The sequence below is a fragment of the Vipera ursinii genome (assembly GCF_947247035.1).
Source record: "Vipera ursinii genome assembly, chromosome: 3".
Classification (NCBI taxonomy): domain Eukaryota; kingdom Metazoa; phylum Chordata; class Lepidosauria; order Squamata; family Viperidae; genus Vipera; species Vipera ursinii.
The window spans coordinates 111340670-111368391 of NC_139516.1; the positions used below are offsets into that span (position 1 = coordinate 111340670).

The following is a 27722-nucleotide window of genomic DNA, read 5'->3' on the forward strand; positions in this document are numbered from 1 at the left end:
AACTCTTCTTCATCATCTTTTTAAGGGCTTACTAGTGACAATTGCCAGACACAGAGTAAAGGGCTTTATGCCATTCCTGTCATGCTGCTTTCAGTCACTTTCATTTTCCCCAGACCTACAGTTCCTTCAGAGTTTCTTGCATGTTCTAAGTAGTCAGCAGGAAAGGGGAAAAGATGACCTGTTCAGTGTTTGAGTAGGATATTTGCAGCAGTGCTGCCTTGTGGCCTCTTCTTAGGTAAACTGTTCCAGAGACTGGTGTGCCATAACTATTTCTAAAGTTCACAGAGCCTGCAGTCACCTGAATCGAATAGGCAGATTATTGGCTGTCTCATGGAATTTAATGGCTGACATGAAAATAAGGCCTTTGATTGTTGCTGATTCTTTTCCTCTCCAGGGTTACAGGAGTAGCCCTACTCACTCCTAAGGCTAGCTGCAGAGTTTTCCAGTCTCATATTCCACTGGGTTTGGCAGCTTGGCATTGAAGGCCTGCAGAGTAGACTGGATCCGACTCACTTCATTGTTGGCCAGTTTGAGCCTATGCCGAAGCAAGCAAGAGAAAAGATCGATGCGGGTTTTCCCAGGTGGAGAGAGACGGTTCACTCGGTCCCTGATCTCAATCAGTTGTAATATAGCGGAGTCCTGCGAGCCTTGTGTATAGGGGTAATCTAGCTGAAGGACAAGGTCCCGAATTGCATCAGACTCAAATGGCAGGCTGTAGCCAAAGACCTGCAAGCTATTGATTCTCATATACCCTAAGTTCTTAGAAGGATCAGTTTCCAAAGGCTCATAAAAGATGGTTTCATTAGAGCTGTCATTAAGAGATTTGATGCGGCTCCGCAAATAGACGTGGACTGTTTCAAAAAAGGTCTTCCACTTGCTGCCTAAAGTGAGAGTCCAGTTTTGGCATTGGCCAGAGGCATCTACATTAGTCCTTTCCCAGTCAGGGAAGCCAGTCTCATTGGTAGGCATAAACCAGCTCTCGGAATGGCTACCGCCAAAGGGGTTGACATAGATGGCCATGACTGGTTCCAAGGTGCTATTCCTGGTGAGGCAGATCTGAAGGGAGAGGGCCAGCATGAGGTGGACCAAATTTGGCTTGTACTTGTTGCTTTTCAGTGTCACCAACATCCTCTTCCTCCAGGAAGGGTCAAACCAAGTCCCCAGGCGCATATCATTGCTAATGAAGATTGACTGTACTTCAATGCGGCTGTCCCACTTTTGCAGAAGATATTTGAGCTCCAAGTCCTGCAAGTCTGTTTCTAGCCCTAGGTAATGCTCAAGAGACTCTGCCACCTCTGGGCGGCATAACCCCAAGGTGAGGCTATACCCAGGGTTGCAGGATCCACACTGAGTCATATTATCTTCTGCGCAGGCAGCACATTCTGGCCCTTCTCCTACAGCACAGGGGATGGTGACCTGACAAGAGGGCTGATCATTAGGGCAGATGCAGCTGCGGCTTTCTTCAACAAATGTTCCTAGCACAGAGGCCTCACTGCAGTAAAGGAGGGACTGAATGTGGCTCCACCAGTAGGTCAAAGGCCTAGAGGAAGAAGGTAAACGGAGAGAAATGTGAGCTCTGGAATTATACACTTCAGAAGCACCTCATTTGATCTAGCCAGATTTTATGTTTCATCAACTCATTCCCCAGAGCAAAAGGAAATGGGGTTTCCCCCCCCCCTAAAAAAACTTATATTGTAATATCCTTCATGGAATTGTAATTATTAATTCAAGTTGACATAAAAACAAATGAGCAATATCTGAAATCTATCTAAATGCTCAATGTTTTTAATGCTTTTAATGAACATTCTAATGGTTTAACATTGTTATTTTATGATGCCCAGAGTCACTTGATAGTGAGATAGGTGGCGTATAGATTTCATAAAGGAATGGAAAAATTCAAGACCAGAAATTTCAGTCCATAAGCTAAATAGAAAAAAATTTCTTTTGCATTACAATGGCCGGGCAAATGCAATCCAACAGACCTGAGGTGAGAATTCAAAGTCAGAGGAACTGGGAGCCTTCAGACAATTTGGGATGCATTAAAAGGTTCAGACCACTCCTCAAAAGGGAAGACTAAGAGTCCCAGCAAACTTTCGCCCCCTCCCCCCTCCCCCAGTGCTCTGGTAATTGAGGCTACATGGGAGAAAGGGAAGAGGAGGGTTGTATGGTCACTTTTATGCAACTACAGAAAGGTCCATTTTCACTTCCTCACTTGCCTGAAATATACCTTCCCTGCTCCTGTTCAACCACCATATTCGGGGCAGGGGATGTATTTTCCCTGCCCATTCAGACTGTAGCTGAGCCTGTACAGCAGACTGTACAGCACTTCTACCTCCCCCATTCCTCATTCTGTCACCTGAAAGTTTTTCTCTCAGAGGCAAAATATATCTGGGGTGCAAAAATGTAGATGACCAATAAATGGCAAGAAAGGGTTATACTTTTTTAAAAATTGTTTTGTTGCCATCCAACAATCGCAGCACCCCAGATATAATAGGCGCGCTCTCTCTCTCTCTCTCTCTCTCTCTCTCTCTCTCTCTCTCTCTCTCTCTCTCTCTCTCTCTCTCTCTCTCTCTCTCTCTCTCTCTCTCTCTCTCTCTCCTTTTCAAGATAGAGGAACAGGAGAGAAGAAGAGAGCATCCAGCAGCAATCAGTTGGGAAGCCACCACAATCTCTGAGGTCACTACTACCAGTCTGCTGTTGCTAAGGTGATGAGAGCCTTCAGACAAGCAATGGCAGCAGCAGGTCTTTCTTCCTTTGTTCTGTTTCTGCATCATTCTCCTGCTATGGCTCTTGACTTGGGGTCCCACATCTGACCTGCAAAAATCTGGAGGACCACTAGAGGCAGGAGCGCAGGGATTTAGAAAACTACAATGTTTTTGCTGCCATCTAGTAGCAGATCAGTTTTGTAGTCCAGATATGTTAGCTCTACCCAAAATGCCCATGTTTGTTGAAGGTATAAGGAATAAGGAATGGGAGGTAAAGGAGTGCCTAATAGACTCCTTCTGCCTGCCTTCACTAAATTTATATCACTGCAATCAATTACAACTCTATTTTTCATTTTACATATTTGGCTGTTTGCTGTAATTCTCCATTTGCAGTTTTCATTTTCTTAAGGTCACCAATGCACTAATTAACATGCAATTTAAGTCTCAATAAAAAAAACTTAATATGATCACATCATTGCATCACGATTCACTTATGAGCTATGATTTAATTAAAAAGACAATGTGAACAGCGTAGCAGACTGTGAATCAATTCTAGAATTTCCATTCTCTAAGTTAAACCAAGAGACAAACAGAAGACAGGGCAGGCAGACTCCTCGGAAAAAAGACAGATTGCTTTCCCTAACCATGAGGCATGAGAGATAGGGTAGAAATTTTTTTGGCCGTTTTGGGAATGAGGATAAAAGAGAGTTTTCCATTTCCCAAGTACAAAAGAAGCATTCTCCAGGACCTCTCAGTCTCCCTGAAATCCTTTTCTGCCCCTCCCCATATGGAGTTATGGGGGGACAAGGGGGGACATATGGAGACTCACTAAGCTACTCCAAATATTGATGATATTCTTTCAATATCTATTAAGAAGTGGAGAATAAGGATGGGGGGGGGAAACACTGCCACAAATTTTAGTGGGAGCAAAATGGTATAGTCTCCAAGCAGATTCATTGTTGTGGTGATGAACAGCCAAAAATACATGGTGCATATGAGCACTCATCATTTTTCATGTGCACAAATACACAGGTGCATCCCTCCCCTCAACAAAAGCACTTTTAAGAAAGATGCATCCTAAACCCTAATATATATTTGCAACAGCTGCATGCAAAAAAGCATCTATTAAATATAATTGTGTTTTGAAAAGTCCATATTATAAAAGCTGATGACAAAATTCCATGTGTATATTAGGAGAAATTGCAAGCAACAAGAAACATGGCTTTTCCAGTTTTAAAGATAATTCCAGCAAATCACGCTTTTGAATGATATATCAAAACCTACAATACAGTCTGGAAAGCCAGTCAGTGATTAAGGCATCAGGCTAGAAACCAGGAGATTATCAGTTCTAGTCCAACCTTGGACTCAAAGCCAGCTGGGTGACCTTTGGCCAGTCCTTCTGTCTCAGTCATAGGAAGGAAGCAGTGGCAGATCACTTCTGAAATCTTGCCAAGAAAACTACAAGGATTTGTCCAGGCAGTTGCCAGAGTCAAAAACTGACCCAAAGGCATAGACACAAAAAAGTGTCTGTCTGTGTGTATTCCAGATTATTAGTCAGACTGATGAAGGATGTGCCTGAGTGTGTCATTACTGCAGCAGGAGATAGAAGAACTGTGCCCTCAACCTTGATTGTCTTAGTACTATCTGCATCAATCATTACTAGGGAATATTCTCCCTGACTCTTCAGCCAATCACCCAACCTCTATTTAATGAAAGCTGAAGAGCCAGTCAACAATTATATGGCAAATAAATTGGTAGAGATGACAGATTTCATTACTTCTTTCTTTCTTTCTTTTTAAATAAAGCATTAACAATAACAGTCACATAAAATTAGTGGGAATTCTTATAGTAGGATTAGCTGGAAGACTATATCCCACCAGCATGTGTCAACCTTAGTTCCAAATCTATTCTGATCTCTACAGAATTGTTAGAGAAAGTAGCTTCAGTATTGAACAGACCTGCTATTCTGCTATGTAAATTAAAATACAAACATATAACCCCATTTTTGGAAATCACTGAATAAAAGTTAGTAAAAATAAGTTGTACATTTATTTGCACATCTACTTACTGTAAGTGTTTACTCATATTTCAGCTCTAATTCTTTAATTCTCTCCTGTTATTCATCATATTTGCATCCTAATGCAAACAGCAATAGGTCTGTTTTAGCCAGCCTAGCTGCAATATTTTAGTTTCTAAGGTTGGGAATTGCTCAAACTACACCCCAGTGCTCCTTGCTTGGCCCAAAACCCAGGGAGTTCTCAAATATCTTTCATCCTGTTTTCTTTTTTTCATGGTAGTGTTCTGCAACTGCAGTAGGAGAGGAGAATGAACCACTAAAATGTCTGTTCAAACATTTCAAGTAATTTTTAAATGACTAAAGAACAAACATAACTCTTTCTGTTTTCTTTCTTTTTTCAGATGAAGTGCTGGAATTTTATCTATTTGAATAATCAAAATTATGCTTTCCGTAGTTTCTTGGGTGCAAACATTTGAAAGCCTTCTGAAAGTCTGCAGTCTGTGCAATTCATGTTTTAGTCCTTGACTTATGACCACAATTGAGTCCAAAATATCCATAGCAAAGCAAGATAGTTCTTAAGTGAGTTTTGCCTCATTTTACAACCTTTCTTGCCACAGTTGTTAAGTGAACCACTGCAGTTGTTAAGCTAGTAACATGGCCATTAAGGGGCTTCCCCATTGACTATGCTTGTCAGAAGGTTGCAAAAGGTGTTCACATGGCCCTGGGACACTGCAACTGTCATAAAAACATGCCAGCTGCCAAGCATCCAAATTTTGATCATGTGACCACAAGGGTGCTGCAATGGTCGTAAATGTGAAAAGCTGTCATAAGTCAGGCTTTTTTCAGTGTTGTTGTAACTTCCAATGAATGGTTGTAAGTCAAGGACTGTACTGAGATGAATGCAAGGCCATCCTGACTCTTCTCTGTCATTATGGGGATTTTGTTTAACTTCACTTGGAGAAGTTTCATTGCCTCCTGGGCAACTTTAAAAGTCTGGGCAGAGGAACAGCCCTTGGAAAAGAAGCAAAGTGGCGAAACTTTGGTGGTTGTAATTCATTCAGGTGGATTCACTGCCCAAAGCAACAATACCATCTGGTCTTTACAGTGCATACAGTCCAACGCTACAGTGTACCAACCGGGGTACAGGATTTTTGCCTATTTTCATCACTACAACTCATAGATGATCGACCTTGTATGTACCTAAAGTTGTAGGTCCACTAATGTGTCTTTCACACCCATTGTCGTCTATGTGTAAAACATGGCACACCAATTTGTACTTTAATTTTTATGCCATTTTGATGATAACTTTAATACTGGTTCTGCGGTGAACTTTTATGTTTCAGATTTGGTCTCTAAATGAAATTGTTAGTATTTGCCTTTCCATCATTTGCTGTGTTACTCAAAGCTTCTGTGCTTTCAGTTTTTTGAGGTTCCACACTTAACAGCTATGGCTCATTTCTCATAGTATTATGGCATTCTGCTCCTCCTTTGGCATTTTTCATTTCTTGGAGGACTGATTTTATGGGGTTAAAGCTAAGGAGGGAAAAAAAGGAAACTAAAGGAAACCTCCCAATTCCCATGCCCAGGAAAACAGCCAGCTCTTAAAAGCTTTCCAAAAGGCCAGGAGGTTTGGAGCCAATCTGGGATGGTGTTCTAAAAGGCAAGTGCTGCCTGAAACCTGATTAAAACGGGTCCACTTTCTCCTGTGGATTCTGTGAAGCTGCAGTGCAACTTCCATCTCAACAATCTTCCTTGAAAAGGGAAAGTTGAAAACAGAATGAAAATTATCCAAAATGGTTGGGTTCAATGACAGCTTCTTGAGGAAGCAATAAACTATTACTTAAGCATTAACAACCTAACTCTCAGAGACCTATGCCCAGACCAAACCATAAGTCCCTCTTTGAGGGACATTGGTGGTTCCAAAATGTGATCAATCAACCAACCAACCAACCAACCAAAAAACCAACCAACCAACCAACCAACAAACAAACTCTTGGCTAGCAGAAGGACACCGATCAAACACAGAGATGGCTGAACTCACAACTCTAAGGTCCCTGCCCACTTCTTTGGGTCTTCCTCTTGGAACATGATGATCATAATTTCATTGGAAAGCCTGAAGAATTTACTTTGTTGCCACCAGAAATTCTGAAAATTTCTTCAGGGACTAATGAGAACACCTTTGGGGAGATAGTGTTGTTATCTCACCAAAGCTTTTCATAGTGTATTGGTCACCTCAGCATACATGGATGGTGAATGAGCAATAAAGGAGGGGGATGACATTGATCAAACAGCCTTTATTTATTTATTTATTTATTTATTTATTTATTTATTTATTTATTTATTTATTTATTTATTTACTTTTAAATTGAAATGGCTTTCAATTTATCTCCCAAATCACTTTCATTATTTTTGAGTATGTCATGTTTCAATATTGTTAGTAAAGTGCCTTGCATTGTTTGTGTATGTTTTTTTTCAGATTCCTAGAGGAATTTTAGAGTATCATTTATCATCTTAAATGTATTTGAACTACAGGAAATGTTTTTCAGCTGACTGGATCACACAATATTTCTACTTGTGTTTAGGGACTTTAATGAGATTATCCCATGTCTCATAATGATTCTTTTCCAGTGATTGTTGTATGCTTAAGTGAATGGGAACTTCTACACAGTCATCATCTGATTGGTAAGATTATAGGTTTGACTAAATTTACTCCAGTTGGCCCATCTTTTTCTTTTTTTCAGAGTTAACATGTTGGAAACTCTTGCTTACATTTATTTCAATCATTAAGCCATAAAGAAATATGAAATTAGATGTTTCTGCTGATTCCCACTGTTTTCCCACAAATAATTCCTATTAAAGATCATTCTCCTTAATTTAAACTACTGTATGTCATCATCTGTCTTCCCAACCTGCTCTTTGATAAGCTTCACCAACTCAACTTAACTTTCCCATAATATGGCACTCTGTGCTTTTAGTGTTACAGAGGAAGTTCCAAGCTATTGTTTGAAAATTTCCAACAGAGAAGTTGATGCAGAAAACACATAGATGTTTTATATTACTTTTAAAAATTTAGCAACCTTGATAAAAACTGATGCAGCATCACTGACAAGCAAACTCAGTGAAGGAAATTTACAAGGGATTTTTTTAAAAAAGAGTTTAGCTCTGCTGCTGCTTTTGTGTACTTAATCATAGCAGTATACTCCTACTTCTGCATATTCTTAATCATAGTCCTGACTTTATATCTCAGCTATTGTAATTCCTTTATGTTCCAGCTTTCTAAGAAGTACATTTGCCATATTAGTAGTTCCTGTAGCATCAGAAGTATCAATAAATTCTAGAAAATGCTCTACAATAGCCCTATAGCAGGAATATGTTCACTAGCTTCTGTTGCTGTTACAAAATAACATCAATTCTCATATTCCCTATGACTGATGTCAGATATGCTGTTCAGAATCATGATATAATAATAACTTGCTGATTTTATATTTGCCTCAATCTTCTTTTTGACTTTTGCTGTAACTGTATGGTTTTATTTCATTTCCTGCCCCCCAATGTTTAGGGTTGTGTAGATTTTGTGATTCTTCTTAGATACATTTGGAATATATCATAAACTCAGCTATGGATTTTAAATTTTAAGAAAATGTCCACTGTTTGGTGCATACAACTGATGTGAAATGTCACACAGTGCTAGCTTTGGGAAAGCAAGCATTTGCACAATTGTAATGAATCTTTTCAGAGCATTTACGGTAGTTTCTGAACAGGCTGATGAAATTTTCTTTTGAAGCTGATAACCTACAACAATCTTTAACCTTGGTGTCCACTTAAACTGTTTCCATTTATGAAAAACCCTTTGGTGATTTACTGACTTTTCACAGCACACCAAATTTGTGTTCCAGACTTTTCCAGTCCTTTCTGGCTGTTGCATTTGCAACAAAAGCCATGGCATCTCTACTTTGCCACTGCTAGGAATTTTATATTAGGTCAAACTGAAACATCTTATTTTTATAGTTTTGGAGGAGCATGAAATTTTTCACATGTTCTAACCTCTGAAATATGATGGTGAGTGGTCAGACGAGCCTACAGTCTTGATTAATCTACTGTAGATTTAAGAAATTTAATTTAACGGTAGATGCTTCTTGTGTCCTCACCAACTCTTCTCTGACCTGAACTTATCTTCAGAAATGTTCTTAGTTATACCCATTTGAAAGCAGTTGTTAGATCAACTGCACTTGGACTAACTAGAAGGGTCATGAACATTTCTGCCTCTGTATCTTAAGAATTCTGCAGTTAAAAGACTTCCTTTGCTTTTGGCCTCTTTTTGAACATTACAGTATCTCAGATGTTTTCCCCCCCTTTCATTCATTGTTGTTGTTCTGTGCCAACTATGGTGCCTCTCAACACTAAAAAAATAAGCAGGGTAGTAGCAGGGCTAAAATAGAATGATGTTAGTGTCTTAAGGACAAGTGCCTTCTATTAATATTTCTTACCATGTCCCTGAACAATTGACTGTCCATTCTCCTCAAGTGGATTCAAAGAAGCAACTCTGTGAGAAGCTGTCTATGATCCTGGGGGTACTGGAGAAGTATATAAGAGGGTCTTCCTTCTTCTTCTCTCCCTATGTTTATCCTTTCTGTTATTTCTTCTCACTTTTTCTTGTTATATCTCTTGTGCCTTTCTTTCTTCAGCATCATACTTTCTTGCACCTCTGTGCATTTAGAGCAGAAGGAATACATTTGCCCCAGCAACAATTTTCTACATTCTAGATCTTAGTAGCCACCCCCTCCACAGTCTGGTATCTGAGACAGCCACCTCAGTTTACCTCCTAGTAAAACACTCCCACCAATGGAACACACAGCTAGAGGGATTTAAATTATTCAAAAGAAACAGACCAAATAAAAGAGGAGATGGAGTTGCTCTCTATATAAGAAATAACTACATCTCTACAGAAACAGAGCACAACAATGATGAGAACTGTAAACTTGAATGCATTTGGGTCAATATAAAAGGGAGAAAAAATGACATTGCCATAGGTGTATACTATAGGCCACCCAACCAAACAGAGGAAATAGATGAACTTTTTGCTAGTCAGCTAACCAAGGTATGTAGGAAGCACATCACAATAGTAATGGGGGACTTTAACTACCCTGACATCAACTGGGAAACAAAATCTGCACCAAGTGGAAGATCAAACAGATTCCTGACAAACCTAGCAGAGTAGGAACTAGGGGGCTAGCCATTTTGGATCTAATTCTCACTAACAGAGATGAAATGATAGAAAGTGTTGAAGCCACAGGAAACTTGGGAGAAAGTGATCATGCAATATTGGAACTGAACATTATGGAAGCACAAGCAATAGAATACAATCAAACTAGAGTCTTGGACTTTAAGAGAGCTAATTTCAATAAACTTGGGAAGGATTCCATGGATGAGAATCCTCAAGGGGAAAACAACTCAAGAAGCTTGGGAAATTTTGAAAAGTGAGATAATAAAAGCCCAGTCTAGCACAATACCAACAAAGAGGAAAAATAACAGCTCTCTTTATAGCTGCATAAAGAACTCTCTGATAAATTGAAAGATAAAAAGGACAAGTATAGAAAGTGGAAAGAGGGGCACATAACTAAGTCAGAATATCAGCAAATAGCCTGAGCCTGCAAAGATAAAGTGAGGAAAGCTAAGACTCAAAATGAACTAAGGCTTGTAACCAAAAAAAAAGCTTCTTTCAACATGTAAAAAACAAAAAAAGTAAAGGAAATGATTGGTCCATTAGTGGGTGAAAGTGACAAGAAGGTGACAAGCAACAGGGAGAAAGCAGAACTATTTAACTCATTTTTTGCATCTGTCTTTACACAAAGGGAAAAAACAGACCAACCTATCAAAAATAGTGCCATAAAAAACAGAATAGAAACACAAGTTAAGATAGGCAAGAAAATGGTAAGTGAGCATCTGTCCAGCCTAGACGAGTTGAAATCACCAGGACAGATGGATTATACCCCAAGGTTCTCAAGGAACTGGCAGATGTGATCTCAGAACCACTGAACTATATCTTTCAACGATCCTGGAGCACTGGGGAACTATCAGAGGACTGGAAAAGAGCTGATGTAGTTCCCATCTTCAAAAAAGGAAAAAAAATGGATCCAGGAAATTACAGACTTATAGCCTGACCTCAATACCTGGGAAGATTCTGGAAAAGATAATCAAACAATAAATCAGCAAGCACCTAGAGGCAAACAAAGTCATTACTAAAAGCCAACATGGGTTTGTCAAAAACAGATCATGCCAGACAAATCTTATTGCATTCTTTGACCAAGTGACAAAATTAGTGGATCAGAGGAATGCTGTGGATATAATTTATTTGGACCTCAGTAAGGCATTTGATAAAGTAGATCACAAACTACTACTTGATAAGATAGAAAAATGTGGGTTAGACAGCATCACCACCAAATGGATTTGTAGCTGGTTGACCAGCCATACTCAGCATCTGGTCCTCAATGGAACTGCATCTACATGGAGGGAAGTGTGTAGTGGGGTGCCACAGGGCTCTGTTCTGGGCCCAGTGCTCTTCAACATCTTCATCAACGATTTGAATGAGGGGATAGATGGGGAACTCATCAAATTTGCAGACGACACCAAGCTGGCAGGAATAGCCAACACTCCAGAAGACAGGCTTAAGATACAGGAGGATCTGGACAAACTTGAACACTGGGCGCTATCTAACAAAATGAAATTCAATGGTGAAAAAAGTAAGGTTCTACATTTAGGCAAGAAAAACCAAATGTACAGTATAGGGGATACCTTGCTCAATACTAGTAACTGTGAGAGGGATCTCAGAGTCCTAGTGGACAATCACTTAAATATGAGCCAGCAGTGTGCTGCAGCTGCCAAAAAAGCCAACACAGTGCTAGCCTGCATTCACAGAGGGATAGAATCAAGTTCACGTGAAGTATTAATACCACTTTACAATGCCTTGGTAAGGTCACACTTGGAATACTGCATCCAGTTTTGGTCATCACGATGTAAAAAAGATGTTGAGACTCTGGAAAGAGTACAGAGAAGAGCAACAAAGATGATTAGGGGACTGGAGGCTAAAACATATAAGGAACGGCTGCTGGAATTGGCTATGTCTAGACTCTAGTTTAATGAAGAGAAGGACTAGGGGTGACATGATAGCAGTGTTCCAATATCTCAGGAGCTGCCAGAAAGAAGAGGGAGTCAAACTATTCTCCAAAGTGCCCGAAGGCAGGACAAGTAGCAACGGATGGAAACTAATCAAGGAGAGAAGCAACCTAGAACTAAGGAGAAATTTCCTGACAGAACAATTAACCAGTGGAACAACCTGCCTCCAGAAGCTGTGAATGCTCCAACACTGGAAGTTTTTAAGAAGAGACTGGACAGCCATTTGTCTGAAATGGTATAGGGTTTCCTGCCTGAGCAGGGGGTTGGTCCCTTCCAACTTACTACTACTATTATTATTACTATGTTTTAGCATGTACATGATATAAAAAGCCAGGAGAAAGATAGCAGGTTTATTTTCATTTCATACTTTAATTGGTTCCTCCTATCATAACATACAGATCACTGCTTCCCTAGAGTAAATATAAACAGTTGCCTATGTGCTGGTACAATGTAGAAGGAAATGTTTACTTTTTATGTGGGCAGTTTCAGAAATACTGAAGATAAGAGATGGTTGACTATAATTCCATTGATTTTCCTTCTGCACTGTGGCTAATATCCCAAACCTTATCTGAAATTCCATGGTAGATTGCAGCAATTGTGCAAAAATTATATCTAGAAATATTCCCAAAAGTCAATTCCACCTAGATTTCAAAACATTTCATGAATGGGTTTAATATAGGATACCTACAAATTAATCATTCCCTGATTTTCACCTACAATTATCTTTTCTCTGAATATTCTCCAACTGGAGATGTGTATGTCAAACCATCTGGAGGATTAAAATTTACAATGCAACTATCTCATTTGTTCCTTAATTTAACTAACCTCTCCTTTAGGAGTTTGAACCGAGGTTGCCTGGGGCAGCGTTTAGCTAGATTGAAAAGGCGTCGGACAATCCGATGGCTTTTCTTGGATAGCATCTTCAAAGTCATGCCCAATTTTTGATAGCGATGCTGAATATCAACATCTGTTGCCCAATATTGAGAGATAGCAGTTATGTTCAAGAAGAGATCCACTGGCAGCTTCTTCACAAGAGACTGTAGTTCCTCTGGGAAAACAAAACAAAATATAAGCTGTGAGGAAGCACTGGAAAACATCACAAAGTTGCTATAGTTTGTTTCAATAATTAGAAGGCCATGGAGTTAATTGAGCTTTCGACCATGCTACTTATAATTTATTTACATTCTGCCTTTATTATTTTCACAAATAGCTCAAGGTGACAAACATATCCAATGCAACTTCCTCCTCCTATTTTCCCCACAACAACAACCCTGTGAGGTGAGTTAGGCTGAGAGAGATTATTGCTCCAAAGTCGCCCAATGGGCTTTCATGGCTAAGGAATCCCTGCAGATTTTACTCTGCTAGGTCTTGCTGACTATAGGGGATGGTGCTCATTTCCATTTCAAGGTCATTAAGCCAGAGCTGTCTGAAGACAATTCCATGGTCACGTGGCCAGCATGACATCATGGAGTGCTGTTACCTGACCACTGAAGTGGTATCTATTTATCTGCTCACATTTGCATGCTTTTGAATTGGTAGGTTGGTGGGAGCTGAGCCCAGAATGAGTGCTTATCTTGTCACATGGAGCTTGGATCTTGAATCTGGGCTGCTGGCTTTCCAGACAACTAGCCCAGTGTCTTAACCACTGAACCACTGCACCACCATTTCATGGCTAAGGCAGGACTAGAATTCATGGGCTTTTGCTTTCTAGCCTTGTACCTTAGCCACTACACCAAATTGGCTCTCTACTTGAGGTTGCTAATGATGCCAGGTAAGGCCAATGCCTCCTCAGTTTAAAAAAGAAGTAAGGACTTTGAGTTGATCATCTACAGTGAGCCTTAGAAAATAGAATAAACAAGTATTCAGATCCCCTATTATATTATTTCACACTAGGATGTAATGTATTTATTTCTATTGAAATGATAGTAAATAATTAAAATGTGCATATATACAAATAAACCATGGTCTGCATATTTATTCAGTTTTACATTCTCCTATGTCATCTTTCTGGTGATAGGTTTCTTCTTCTTAAATGATGTCCAATAACTTTGGGTAATTTCCCTGAATTATTCTCTTTTAAATACACTGGGGAATGACTTATTAATTTACATTTGTGCCAAACAGGATTTAGCTATTGTGTTTTTCTTTAATGGGTACATATCATTTACAGGAGAGGTAGGGAACCAAATAATGGAGAACAACATTGAGAAAAGAAGATTTATCCTGAATCCACTGAGCTTATAGCATCTTCCTTCCTTCATATTTTTGGAACAGAGATGCTAAAATTTACTGGAGCACTTGCACAGTTCCAATCAGCAGAAATTCTCTGAGACCATCCAATTTTATAGCTAACAAATTGTCAGAATTCTGAAATCTATTCTCCAAATGAAGTGTACATTCTACAAATAAGAAAGTTCAAAGTCTGAATGGGGCTATAAATTAAAATTGGTAGCCATCTTTGAGCCCATGCTCATTGTATGTACCACTGTCAGGATCTGTATTTAAAATTCTTACAATGACCAGCTGCAGTTTGAGAGAGGGGAAATATGTGTGGGTTGACTTGGACCTGTCTCCATCTTAAAGTCACAGAGGTCACACAAACCAAGAAAAAGCATTAACAGGGCTGGAAATAAATGGCTGGGTGAAAGTGCCATCACTTGCCACCTTACTCAACTACAGCTTGTTTGGTCTCTGGTGAGTAGCTTTGAAATCTTGGGATCAGTGATAGGAGGAGGATTCCAGCCCTTAATCTCTAACCTCCATTCCACACTTGTTAAATAATCACTGGCTTATCACAGATTTATTGAAGCTGACATATTGCATTCAATTTAAAGAGGGAAGAATTCAATACATATATTTTTAAAACCTCCACCTTCACATTCTTTGGAAATGCATACAGTACTGGGAAATAAATTATAGGAAAAGCAATTTTAGTTGGATAAATGTTATTGAAGCTGAATCCAATACTTTGTGTCTTGTTTTAAGAGCTATGATGTCTATATACATTGTACAAACACAGTAAGTATCCTGCATTTGATGTAATTATATAAACTCATACTTTAAAGAGAATAAAAATGTTTTTATTCTCTACTGAGTATAAGCTAATATTCAATTGAACAGAACACATACATATCCTTTCTTCCATCTCTCTTTCTATTCTCTACTTATTTTGAGTTTTAGACACTAAATTCTTCCAGAGCAAAGTCTTCAGCTGTTACTCTGCAAAAATGCACCATGCACATTAATGGAACTGTATAAAGATATATGAAGAGCCCATCTGTGAGGGATATGGCCTGTTAAGAAGTTTGATAGATAAATAAATAAATAAATAAATAAAAAATAAATAAATAAATAAATATGATTATTTTTTAATAAAAAATAAAAAAGATGCTTAACTGATATTCAAATGTTGTTCTGTTTAACAACTGTTGTGTATACATTACTTTTCTAAATGTTTGAGACACTAATGAAATATTCTGTAAACCTTCATCCATTTCAACTGCTATTTATGTATAGTTAATTAGATTTAAACTGTTCTATTACTTTATTTTTTTAAAAAAACCCAATCCATTAGATGCTTTGAGAACCCCTTCTCCAGGAATGGAAAGTAAGACACAAACTTAAATTATAAATTAATAAATATACTAGAGAATGCTGAATGATTCATTGAATGTTTTATAATAATCATATTTTTTGAACGTGAGTTAGAGGAAAGGAATCCTGTCATGCATTTATGCACTAGATGTGAATGGATTATGCAGAGAAGTAGTTGAATTGCTCATTGTTGAGAAAGAATTCTAAAAACTCAATCTGTTGACTAATATTCTTCTAAAACTATATAATGTTAACTCACCTAGTTCTACTCTTCATAATTATTTTCTGTTTTAATTCAGCAAATGAAAGTGCTTGAGTATTGTAAATTTGAAAGTGAGGCATATTTTCATTCATGTTCCAAATACAGAATATCTAAAAAAAAACAAATCTAGGCTTACCCACACATATCAAAACCCAATTTCATTTTTCCCTCAACCATGTGGAACAGGAACCAGATTTCTATTTCTGAATGAATGAAAGTAATCACACCCTCAACCTGATGCTTTATGGGAAATTCTTAGTGCTCTTACCAACCTGATTCTATTGCTGGTCACATCAACTGTAACAACTCTCAGTAGTAGTTAGTCGGCTGCAGAACTGAGGGTCAGACCATCCTTCTTCCCCTGAAGCAGGGGTGTCAAACTGCCGGCCCATAGGCCGGATGCATCATAGCAAAACTGCGCCCACCCCATTACCAGCAATGGCAAAAAGGTTGCGATACAGTACCAATATTTCTTTCTACAGTGTCTAGTTGAGAAATTGGCAATCTAATGCCCTTCAAAAATATTTCATTTTAATTCTCAATAGTTCTAGCCAGCATTGCTAGTACAAAAGGACTATGGAAGTTGCAATCCAAATCATCTAGAAGGCAGCATACTATCTACTCCTAATCCAGGATTAGCACATTTCTTTTTAAAGGCATTTCCAGACTGCATTGAATTCCCTAGAATTAAGCATGAATAAATAATAAAGGAAGAATATATGTTAAGCTATTTATTGTGTGTTGCAGTGACTTGGATCAAGAGAACAGGGCTGAAATACCTGAGACTTTTTGTGTGAATGGCCAGTCAATAGCTTTCACCCTAAGCTTCCTCAAAGGGTCAGTTTGAAGAGAATTGTAGATGGAGCAGAGCTCCCTCCTTCCATTATATTTTCAAGATGGACTGTGTTTAATATTTATTTGTTATGTATATGTAGGGGTGTGGGTCTACACATATGTTGTATATAGTATGTTAGGTGTGTGTTATGTATGTGTTCACTTTGAGAGAGGCAACTAAATTTAATTTTTGATGTGTGTCGTTGTGCTCACAGTAAAAAAAATGACAATAAAAGTTATCTTATCTTATCTATATACAGTACACAGGCCAAACTCCTTGAAGTCAGAGGTGGAGGATTTAAATATATCAAAAAGCAACATTTCTGCATACTTTTCACTCTTTCTGACTTCAAGCTCATGATGTGATCTGTTCTAAAAACTCCACATAATGTGCAAAATACAGGAAGGATGCTTACATAGAAGAAAGAGGGAAGGAGAGAGAGAAGAGGAAGAGAGAGGGAAAATTTTAAACTGAAATCCCACTACCTGAAGTTCAAGAGAAAACCAACAGCTTCCTCCTAACAAGCTGTCACACTAGGACGGGAGTGAAATAACATTGTAGCCAGGATCATACTTTTATTATTTCATTAATGTTACCCTTGAGGAATGCAAGGTCATGATGCTAATCTGAAGTCATTACAAAAGTGATAGGATTGAAATATTTAAGTAGCTTTTAGGAATTAAAAGCAAAATAATCATCTTTACTCTATCAAATTATTTGTCCTGATCTTTTTCCTCCAAGGCTGAGCTTCTGAGAATTGTCTACAATCTTAGGCAGTTCTGGGGACTGCAAAAATGATTCTTGGAGCCTTTGTAACCTATAAGCTTTGGTTGTTCATTCTACACTCTACTTCAGACCCTTAATTCTTTGTAATATCTTTCTAAAATAAATGAAAACAACAGGCTTTAGAAAAGATAAGACCAACACACATAATAAAAAACAAGACTATAGTCACAAACAGTTAAATATGTATTGTGTTACATTACATTACAGCTGTGAAATCTCAGTGTTCTCTACAGCAGATTATTATGGCTGTCCCTTCCAGAGACTGAAAATCAGTTACAAAAATTAGTCATTCTCACAAAAGAAATTGTCATGGTTCCGACAGATGAAACCGGTCAAAGAACTTCAAGGCAAGAATTCTTCCTTAAAGAACAGTTTATTAGAAAACAAAGTATCGGCACTTACATAATTGAACCCAAAACTGAGATTCCCTCCCCGCAGACATAAAGTAACAAGTTGCAATTCTCACCCCACAAATGCTGTCAGAAATCACATTCCCCAATTAATGCAAGACCCGGGCTTTTCTCACTGGCTCCTCAGCCTGCCAAAACCTTATCAGACCATGTCCCTGAGTTCCCACACTTCTACATTGTTATGGCTAGCTAAACCCTCAAGCATTTACCCCATCCCCGCTTCTGAACTCTAAAAGAATAGAAAAGGCACTTTAGAAGCAAAAGTAAAAATGGCTGCTGATTCTCAGTTGTCAGAGCGATGATATCCATTATCACAGCATTGATAGAAATTTCACTGATCTCTGCTTCAAAGAAGTATTAGAACTAGTGAAGCAACCTATCTCTTCAAATAACAATGAGGCCATTTACATAGATTGATTAATCACAGTCACAAAACACTTCTAATTTGTGTAAACTCAGATTTATAAATGACAGAATATTTCAGGTATCAAGTGTCAAAAAAATTAACCAGTTGATGGCCCACCCAGCCAATATTTCCTTATTTCAAACTAAGCATGCTGGAAACAAACAATTTTCTGAAATTGGAATGAGTTATGGTTATTGCTGAATATATTGTTGAATATATTGCTGGCACTATTAATGGCAAGAGTATGAAAAATGTAAAATCAGAGTATGAAAAATACTAAACTCAATGTTTGAAAATTCATGTTTCCCCATCTCACCTGATTCCCGAAACTGTTGGTTGTGACTCTGCCAGATTTCCTGGATCTGGAGAAGGCTATCTTCCATACTCTGGATGTCAGTCTCGGGACAATTGCATTGTGGGTAATTAAACCCACATTGGCACCAGCAGTCATTATCTCGACACAGCAGCTCCCCCTCTGAATTGCAGGTGATGTAACTTAGAGCAGCAACAACAAAGCGTTCTCGCAGGTACTGAGGTAATACTGCCTGAAGACCTGCCAAAGGCATACAGAGTAGTTGCAACCTTAGTACAGTGATATCCACATTGGGAATAAATAACTATGCAGCAGCATGAAGAGGTTAGCTTTCTCTCTATAGCTAAACCATCATTTTACTGCTATGAATTCCAATTAGGATTTATTTATGAATCTAAACTGCATATATCACTTGGTATGTTTAACTTTTCATTTGTTTCCCATTAAGCAAAATAACTTCAGTGTTAATAACTTTATAGTATGAGACATGTATATACACAAGTTTAGTTGATCCATTGAAAATATATGTTTTATGTTTTTCCCATTTTTCTTCTTTTTGTTTCTCTTTTTGAAGATAAAATAATAAACAAACAAATAGCCCAAGCAATGAAATTATTGTGGTGGGATCTGAAAACTTATCATAAATAATATTTCCACATTCTTCCAATATTGATCCTCAAACTTAGAATGCATTACATGAATAGATAGGCAGTACAACCAAAGCTGTAATCACATCTTGATAAAAAAAAACTGGACAGCTTAAGATAGATTGATAAGAAAAGGACAAAAGTTTAATACTCAAATTTTTGCTTACCCACAGCTAAAACACAAATATGTTGAAAATAGTAAATGACTCTGTGGCAATAATCTTAATGCAGAATTGGTCTGAAATTCCGTTCATTGATCTGAATTGGTCTGGCTGATTGCCGAATATGAATACAGAATGTACTGAGTGTAGTGTTTTCTTTTGATAATTTCTGAATTATTTTGCAACAGAGAAGAAGGCTTCCTAACATTATGATTACCACACTAGAGCTACAGGATCCAACTTCCTACTGCAAGGTCTCCAGTGAAGGATGGTGGGTTTTATTTTTGAGACCAATTTCTTCATAGACAGACTATAGATTAGTCTTGTCCAGAATCCCTTCTCGTTTGGCTAGGAAAAGTCTAAAGTTAGATCATTCCTTTACAAGTGATTTCCACCATATGGAGGCAGGAGACATTTTTGGCTTTTTGGCTTGGTCCAGGTTGATGGTGTTATTTTCACCAATTGTGGGAAAAAGAGAAAATAGTATTTGCTGCCTGCAAGAAACTGAAACATCTCACAGCATTGGAAGGGAAGACACGTCTCAGTATAATTCCTTGTTCATTTTGCTATGATCGAGTTCATCAGTCTGGCTTTCTTATTGACTTAGTCTTTTCTTCAGTGAAGGAAATTGCCTGAGAATTATCAGAACAAGTTTTTCTCATAATCTGAGTATACTGTTTTTCATACCTATCCTCCTCCACTCAAAAACAAGACAAATTCATATGCAATAATAATATTGGATAAATTCATATCCAGTAATATGTGCTGGCAATTTGGACACAGTATTCTAAATTATACTGGCAATATTGAGAATATCACTTAAGTAATGCACACATTTTCAAAGCATGTCTTCTTCAGTTGCAGACCATATACTTGCAATCAACAAATTTATAGCCATATCAAGATATTTCAAACAGACACTGTAAATAACGCCTCTGATCAATTCACACTCTACTGTAGCCATTAGTAATTATTAATATTCAATGGGTGATGTTAGAATTTCCATCAATTCTGCTAATTTGTGAACATCTCTTCAAGAGAGTATACACAATCCCCCAAACTGTGCATCTGAGCACTTAAATTTTAGTATTCCTAATTTATATCTATAATATATAGAAAAGCCAAAAGTTGTAATTGGGCAATATGTTATTTATTTATTTATTGCTATGCCTTTGAGTAAGCTTTGGCTACTGGCAACTGCCTGGATAAGTTAATTAGGACCAACCAAAATGCCATTACTGACTTTTTTATGTCTAATTATTTATAATTAATCTCCACTTTGTTAATATAAAAGCAATTAAGTTTGTTTTAATTCTGTTCTGTACTAATCCAGAGTCTGTCCTTTTTGTTCAGAGCACAGCTTTTAGATTTTCTGAAATTAGAGAATGGGATGAGATGGGGAAGCCACTGCCACTGCCATTGGTCTGTGATTTAGCTATTTTGAGTCTAAACTACAACTTAGGTCTACAATATCTAATCTTATGGGGAGTGTCTATTTATTCTTTATCTCACAGCCTAAAGAAAATTCTAAGGACCTAATATTTTGAATTATTTTTTCTGATGGACTAGCATAGTTATTCTTGTGTATGTATATTTGTTTATGAATGTATTACACACACACACACACACACACACACACACACACACACACATTTTTGATTTTGTTCCTGAATATGTGATGCAGTTATATGCCTCAGCCAGATAGATGGTTGACCCAAATAGTCTGATTGGGTCTCCTAGTTAATTTATATGAATAGCATCCTCATGCATGCTTTGAGTAGGATCAGTGAAACTCTATAATCTTCATTTCCCCTTAGATTAGATTGGCTCTGTCCCTGTTTGCCTTTCATAAGGCCTTAAGAACTTTGCCTTGTACTTGAGCTTGCATCCCTGGGCATGTATTATAGACTGTCTTCTGGATGATAGATTAGATCCTGCCCAGCTGCTATGTGTTTTTTTATATATATATCATGTTCTGTGTTTTGACTTGTTTTATTGTAAGCCACCTAGAGTCACATAAAAGTGAGATGGGCGGCTGCATAAATCAAGTAAATAAATAAATAATGGGTATGGTATAATGCATTTTCCTGGGCTCCAAGATCACTGCAGATGGGGACTGCAGCCAAAAAATTAAAAGACGCTTGCTCCTGGGGAGGAAAGCCATGCAAATCTAGACAGCACACTAAAAAGCAGAGATATCACCCTGCCAACAAAAGTGCGTATAGTCAAGGCTATGGTCTTCTCAGTTGCAATGTATGGCTGTGAAAGTTGGACCATAAGAAAGGCTGAGCTCCAAAGAATTGAGGCCTTTGAACTATGGTGCTGGAGAAGACTCCTGCGAGTCCCTTGGACTGCAAGGCGATCAAACCGGTCAGTCCTAGAGGAGATCAACCCTGACCGCTCTTTAGAAGGCCAGATCCTGAAGCTCAAACTCAAATACTTTGGCCACCTAATGAGAAGGAAGGACTCACTGGAGAAGAACCTAATGCTGGGAAAGATTGAGGGCAATAGAAGAAGGGGACAACAGAGAATGGAGTGGCTAGATGGAGTCACTGAAGCAGTAGGCCTGAGCTTAAATGGACTCCAGAAGATGGTAGAGGACAGGAAGGCTTGGAGGAACATTGTCCATGGGGTTGCAATGGGTCGGACACGACTTCGCAGCTAACAACAACAAATAATGCATCAGGAAGGTTTCTATTTGGAAATTATCTTGGGACAGTAGGAGTTATAATCATAGAAGCTATAATTTAAATTGCAACCAGTGTTGGCTAAAGATGCTAGTATGGAAGAGCATATCCCATTTTTAAGCCCATTGCCACATAGTTTCCTAAGAAAGAAAGCAAAGTTATTTCAGTCAGAAGAGCAATACTTTGAATTAAATGCATTTTAGTATTCTTTGTGGCAGTATATTACACTGACACACAAACATTGCAAAATGAGTGTTCAGTGACGAATGCAAATAAACAGAGAAGGTGAAAAGAGAAACACTCTTACCAAGTAGCTGAACCTTGTTTTCCGGGCTTTGCACAAGAACTGAACTCACAGAGTCAAGGTTGTCGTAGTTACTGCAGCCAAGTGGGCCCGTTCTGGTTTCAGTAACCTAAAGTTGGGAAGCATACAGCTTTAATGTAATGTAAGCCCCTAAGTCAGTGATGGTGAACCTTTTAGAGACCAAGTGCAACCCAAAACCCACTTAGGTATCCTTGGGTGCCGGGTGGGTGTGGCCCATTGGGTGGGTGTGGCCCATTGGGTGGGCGTGGCTGCTGTGGTAATGGCAGACTGGGTGGGACTAAAATGTTCAATCAATCAATTCCAACTTTGAGAGATCTTTTTTTTCCCCACGAGAAGTTGAAATTGATTGATTGATTGAACCTTTTTTTGCACACAGCGGCAGAGGCCTAAAGCAAAAAAGTTTTATAAAACCCAGCTGAAGGCCTAGGACTGGGGTGATGGCACGTGTGCCCACAGAGAGGGTTCTGCGTGCTACCTGTGGCACGTGTGCCATAGGTTCGCCAACACGGCCATAAGTAAAACAAATAGAAGGTAACCCATTCTGATCCAAGGAGAAGCTTGGACTGCCAGGAGACACTTTTGATTGATGAAAAAACTAGCAATGGGAGGTAGAAAAATGTTGCAGCATTTAGGTTTTAGTGATTCAACCAAATGCTTCATAGTAACATTCCCCAATGGCTGGAGGGCGCCAGCCAAAGGATATGCTTATTAAAAGATTATGGGAAAAGAAGTTCTGTGCAACTGGAGGACAGGTGTTCAGAGAAGCTGCCTTATACAGCTTCATAAGATTAGATGTGGACACAGAATTGGTGCCATCATGCCATTGTCTCATCTCCTCCACTTACATCATCCTGCCAGGATGGTGCCCTCTTGTATACACACACTCTCTACTTCAGACGAATCAATTCAGGCCCTACTTCTGAATTCCATCTTCTTCCCCTGGACTATGTTATGTGCAAAATCTTCAATGATTTTCCCCTGCTAGCATATGTTGTCTACAAAAGCTTCTTTTTTCATCTGATCCTGCTTAAATGGGCCTGCATTAGTATAGACCTAATTGGTATCTAACTGGATCAAGTTAGAACTGGATCTTGTGAATCTCTTGTCTTATTTCAGTATGCATCCTCTCATTCATTACTGGAAATTCATAATTTTAATAAAGCTGAAGAGACATTCCTTTCTGAATGAAGCCATTCCTTTCTGAAGAGCAAGATCTTGCCTCTTGCCTATTCTCACTGCCATCATGAAACTTCTTCTAAGGCCTTTCTTTTTTTCTCCTTTAGAAAACATCAGTCTTTATCAACATCACTTGTAAAATTCCACATATCCCATTGCAATAAGTTATGTATATTAAGTACCCATTTATAAAATTTACCAGATAACATAATTTATTCATAGTAGAAACTATACATTATGAAGTAGTATAACATCAACACTGGATATATCATAGGCCAGAGGTCCCCAACTTTTTGGGCACCAGGGACCAGTTCCATGGAGAGTGATTTTTCTGCAGACCAGAGGGTGCATGCATGTTTTTGGGTGCTGCTTGCATCCAGGGATGGGGCTTTGCTTGTTTGTGTGGACCAGTTGCTGGCATGCCGCAGCCCGGTACTGGTCCATGGACCAAGGTTGGGGACCCTGTCATAGGCAATACATAAAGTGTCACCACAATTAAAATATCAATAGCAGCAAAGGAGGGAGTCTCTGAATTTATCTTAGACAATGCTCAAGCCCAATCATCCATGTTGGAAACTAAAACTGAACACCTGATTCCAAACAGTTTAGATCATAAAATATGATATTGAGATATACACGGAACTAGAAATCACTCTAAATTGAAGTAGGTGTGAAAATGAATGAAAGAAGATATTTCTTTGGAAACTGGCATGGTATAGGATCATGCTGAAATATAATTAAAACAAAATAACAAGCTTTATTGTTATTTTGAAATTGCTCTACTGTTTTTTATATTTATTACAGTTCTCTGACTGGCTTTTATGTTATTAATACTGTTTATTTTGTTTTTATTTCTTATTCATTTATTTAGTCAAATTTATTTGGCTACCCATCTCACCTGAAGTGATTCTGGGTGGCAGACAACATATAAACCATCATGGCTGCTTATATAGAAAGGCAGTATAAAAATACAACAGTGTATAGTACTTGCACTATAATTGGTTGGAATAATTTTAAATCTTTAAAAGTAACTTCAAATGTATTTTGAGGTTACTCTCTATTTAAGCTATAAATGGCACAATTTCAATAATATTGCAATGTCTTCTCACAAAATAACTCTATACATTTTACTTCCAGAAAAAAATGCCACTATAAAATAAAGATAGCATCATGCTTTGGAGGCCATTAATGGTACACAGGAGACAGTTTCTATCACTAGCAAGACTGATTCATATTTTTCTTTCCTAACAAGAAAGTTGCACAAGAATATAAGCCTTTCCTGCACAACTTAGAATTGTTTCAGTGAGACTTGTGCAGAAAAAAAATTTCCACTAGAGTATTCATTATGTTAACAATGCCAGAACAGGAAGGAAACATTTGCACAAATATCAACCCCAAAACTTAAAAATGGCAGTAAAAAATGAGGGGAAAAACAGCACTTCATGCATATGAAATTAAATATGAAAGTACTTTGAAATTGCAAGGGTGGAAAATTGGTTGTATAAGCAAGAGTGAAGTACATCAAGTTTGTGACAGTGCAAGAGGCAGCACTGCTTCTAAAAAAAAGAAAAGAAATGTACAATAATTGGCTTGTTGAGAGAGAAGATTCCCCCACCTGTACTTCCTTCTCCAAAATTCAGCATAATTAGCAAAACCATTTCCCTATAAATACCATAAAGTCAACAGGCCTGACTCTTGCTTGATATTCCTCCTGATTCTTTGGGTGGGTGGAGGAATAGAAATAGATGACTAACATGAAGAGTTTATAATTGTGGAAATCTCAGGGATGGGAGTTCTGATTAAGCAACTTGAAAATTATAGTCCAGGCACACAGAGAAGTTGAGTGGGGGAGGGGTATAAATTGTATTCTGTCAAATGCAGAAGGAAAAGTAAAGTAACCAGCATCCAAATGTTACAGAATACTCTGGGAGAAATACTGCAGGCTCCTGTCCAAAACTAAAACTGTCTCCTTCCTAGCACATTGGGTTGAAAAAGGGATTAGCTGGCAAGGCTGAAAAAGTGGGAAATGGATGGAACCAGAGTCTAATTCAGCTTAAGTAACTTTATATATAGTGATTGCTCTAAGCTAATCCAATGAATGGAATTTGTCTGCTCTACCAAATCCAAGTCTTTTTCTTTGTCTATGGCTCAGACAGTCGGCAACTTACATATATGCATCCCTTGGGCAGCCCTTTCATCTCTTTTCCCCTCATTTTGCAGTAAAGATGCAACAGTAAAGTCGCGTTTTAGGTCTCTGCGTACTTGTCTTTTGACATTATTCTGTTTTGGAATTCTTGAGTATTCATTTGAGTTTAAATTCTTTCTATTTCTCAGTGCTATGCCCACTTTTCTGTCGTGCCTGAGGATACCCAGTACCAGGAAAACAAAAAAACAAAACAAAAGGCTAAGTGTGGCCCAGTGTAAAAGGTTATTCATATTTTTAACAGCTTCATCTCTGGTGCCAAGCTACACTTCTTTTTCTATGGGTCGCTTGCTTTTTTTTAATCATCATTCCCAATTTTGCGACTTCAGGCTCTCAGTTATTGTTCAGAGAAATGGTTTTGCACAGAGCTCGTTCTCAAGGGCACTCTAAAAAAGGTAAAGGTTCCCCCGCACATGCGTGCTAGTCGTTTCCGACTCTAGGGGCCGGTGCTCATCTCCGTTTCAAAGCCGAAGAGCCAGCGCTTGTCCGAGGACATCTCCATGGTCATGTGGCCGGCATGACTAGACACCAAAGGCGCACGGAACGCTGTTACCTTCCCACCGTAGTGGTCCCTATTTTTCTACTTGCATTTTTACGTGCTTTCGAACTGCTAGGTGGGCAGAAGCTGGGACGAGTAACAGGCGCTCACTCTGCTACGCGGCACTCGGGATTCGACCCGCCAAACTGCCGACCTTCCGATCGACAAGCTCAGCGTCCTAACCCACTGAGCCACCGCGTCCCTCAAGGGCACTCTACATAACCCTTATTTACAGTATGTGCTTCTAGATTTACCTTGATTGCAGCAGTTGCTATCTGGATATGGTGGAGACGTCTTAGGGTGCTCTCCCGATCAATGAAGTATGAGGCTGCCAACTGATGCAGTGTTTCCAAGGAGACGTTGGTGTTATTTCCACCGCTCCCTGATAGGTTACCAGCTTCTGCCTTCCGACTGAGCTTCCGTTTGTCCACAAAAATGGTCAAGGATTCTTCCCCTGTGAAGACATGAGGCTTTATGCTGAGTTGGTTCAACACCAGCATTCAGAAGCACTGACGTAATAGATAAATTTAACCACAAAAGAGAATAATGGGAAAAAAACCCTACAACTTACAACAGTTTGACTTACAAGAGTTCATTTAGTGACCGTTTAAAGTTATGACATCATTGAAAAAAGTGATTTATGACCAGTTTTCACACTTACGACCATTATAGCATGCCCATGTGATCAAAATTCAGACAGTTGGCAATTGACTCATATTTATTATGGTTGCAATGTCACCGGATCATGTGATCAGCTTTTACGATCTTCTGACAAGCAAAATCAATGGGTAAATCAGATTCACTTAACAACTATGTTACTATTATTGCAGGTTCGCATCCCACCAGGCTCAAGGTTGACTCAGCCTTCCATCCTTCCGAGGTAGGTAAAATGAGGACCCAGATTGTTGGGGGCAATTAAGATGACTTTGTAATAATGCCGCTTGGGGTGTGTGTGAAAGCCCTAATAAGCAGGCATATACATAGAATGAAGGCTATTGCTAAGCACATTGATTTGTGCTTCTTAGACTGTAGGCCACCCTGAGTCTTCGGAGAAGGGCGGGATATAAATGGGATTAAAATAAATAAAAAAAATACTAACTTAACAACTGCAATAATTCACTTAAAAACTATGGCAAAATAGATTATAAAATGGGGCAAAACTCAATAAATGTCTCACTTAGCAACTTAAATTTTGGGCTCATTTGTGGTCATACATTGAGGACTATCTGTATATACCTTGTAGCACAGCTTTGGTCAAGATTAATTATTTACTATTATCGTCATCATCTTCATCAGTCATAAACCACCATTTAATAAGACTCATAACACAACTTCTGGTAAGCATACTTCACACCCCATACTTAATCATCTTGAATTGGGATCTATAATGTGTTGTCGACAGAGAATGAGGTGGCTGGATGGAGTCACTGAAGCAGTAGGTGTGAGCTTAAATGGACTCCAGAAGATGGTAGAGGACAGGAAGG

At 38.6% G+C, this 27722-nt stretch overlaps 1 protein-coding gene across 1 annotated transcript in view; it reads right to left on the reverse strand.

Moving 5' to 3' along the window:
- Window positions 1–426: 426 nt before the first annotated feature.
- The window catches only part of BRINP2 (BMP/retinoic acid inducible neural specific 2), a gene marked incomplete at both ends in the record, with an annotated part of 59778 nt that continues 32482 nt past the window's right edge, over window positions 427–27722 (reverse strand). Inside the window, 5 exons of the mRNA XM_083358703.1 lie at window positions 427–1540; window positions 12721–12943; window positions 18505–18741; window positions 22304–22409; window positions 26493–26692. Of these exons, the coding sequence (XP_083214829.1) occupies window positions 427–1540; window positions 12721–12943; window positions 18505–18741; window positions 22304–22409; window positions 26493–26692 (1880 nt within the window). The remainder of the gene's footprint in view (window positions 1541–12720; window positions 12944–18504; window positions 18742–22303; window positions 22410–26492; window positions 26693–27722) is intronic.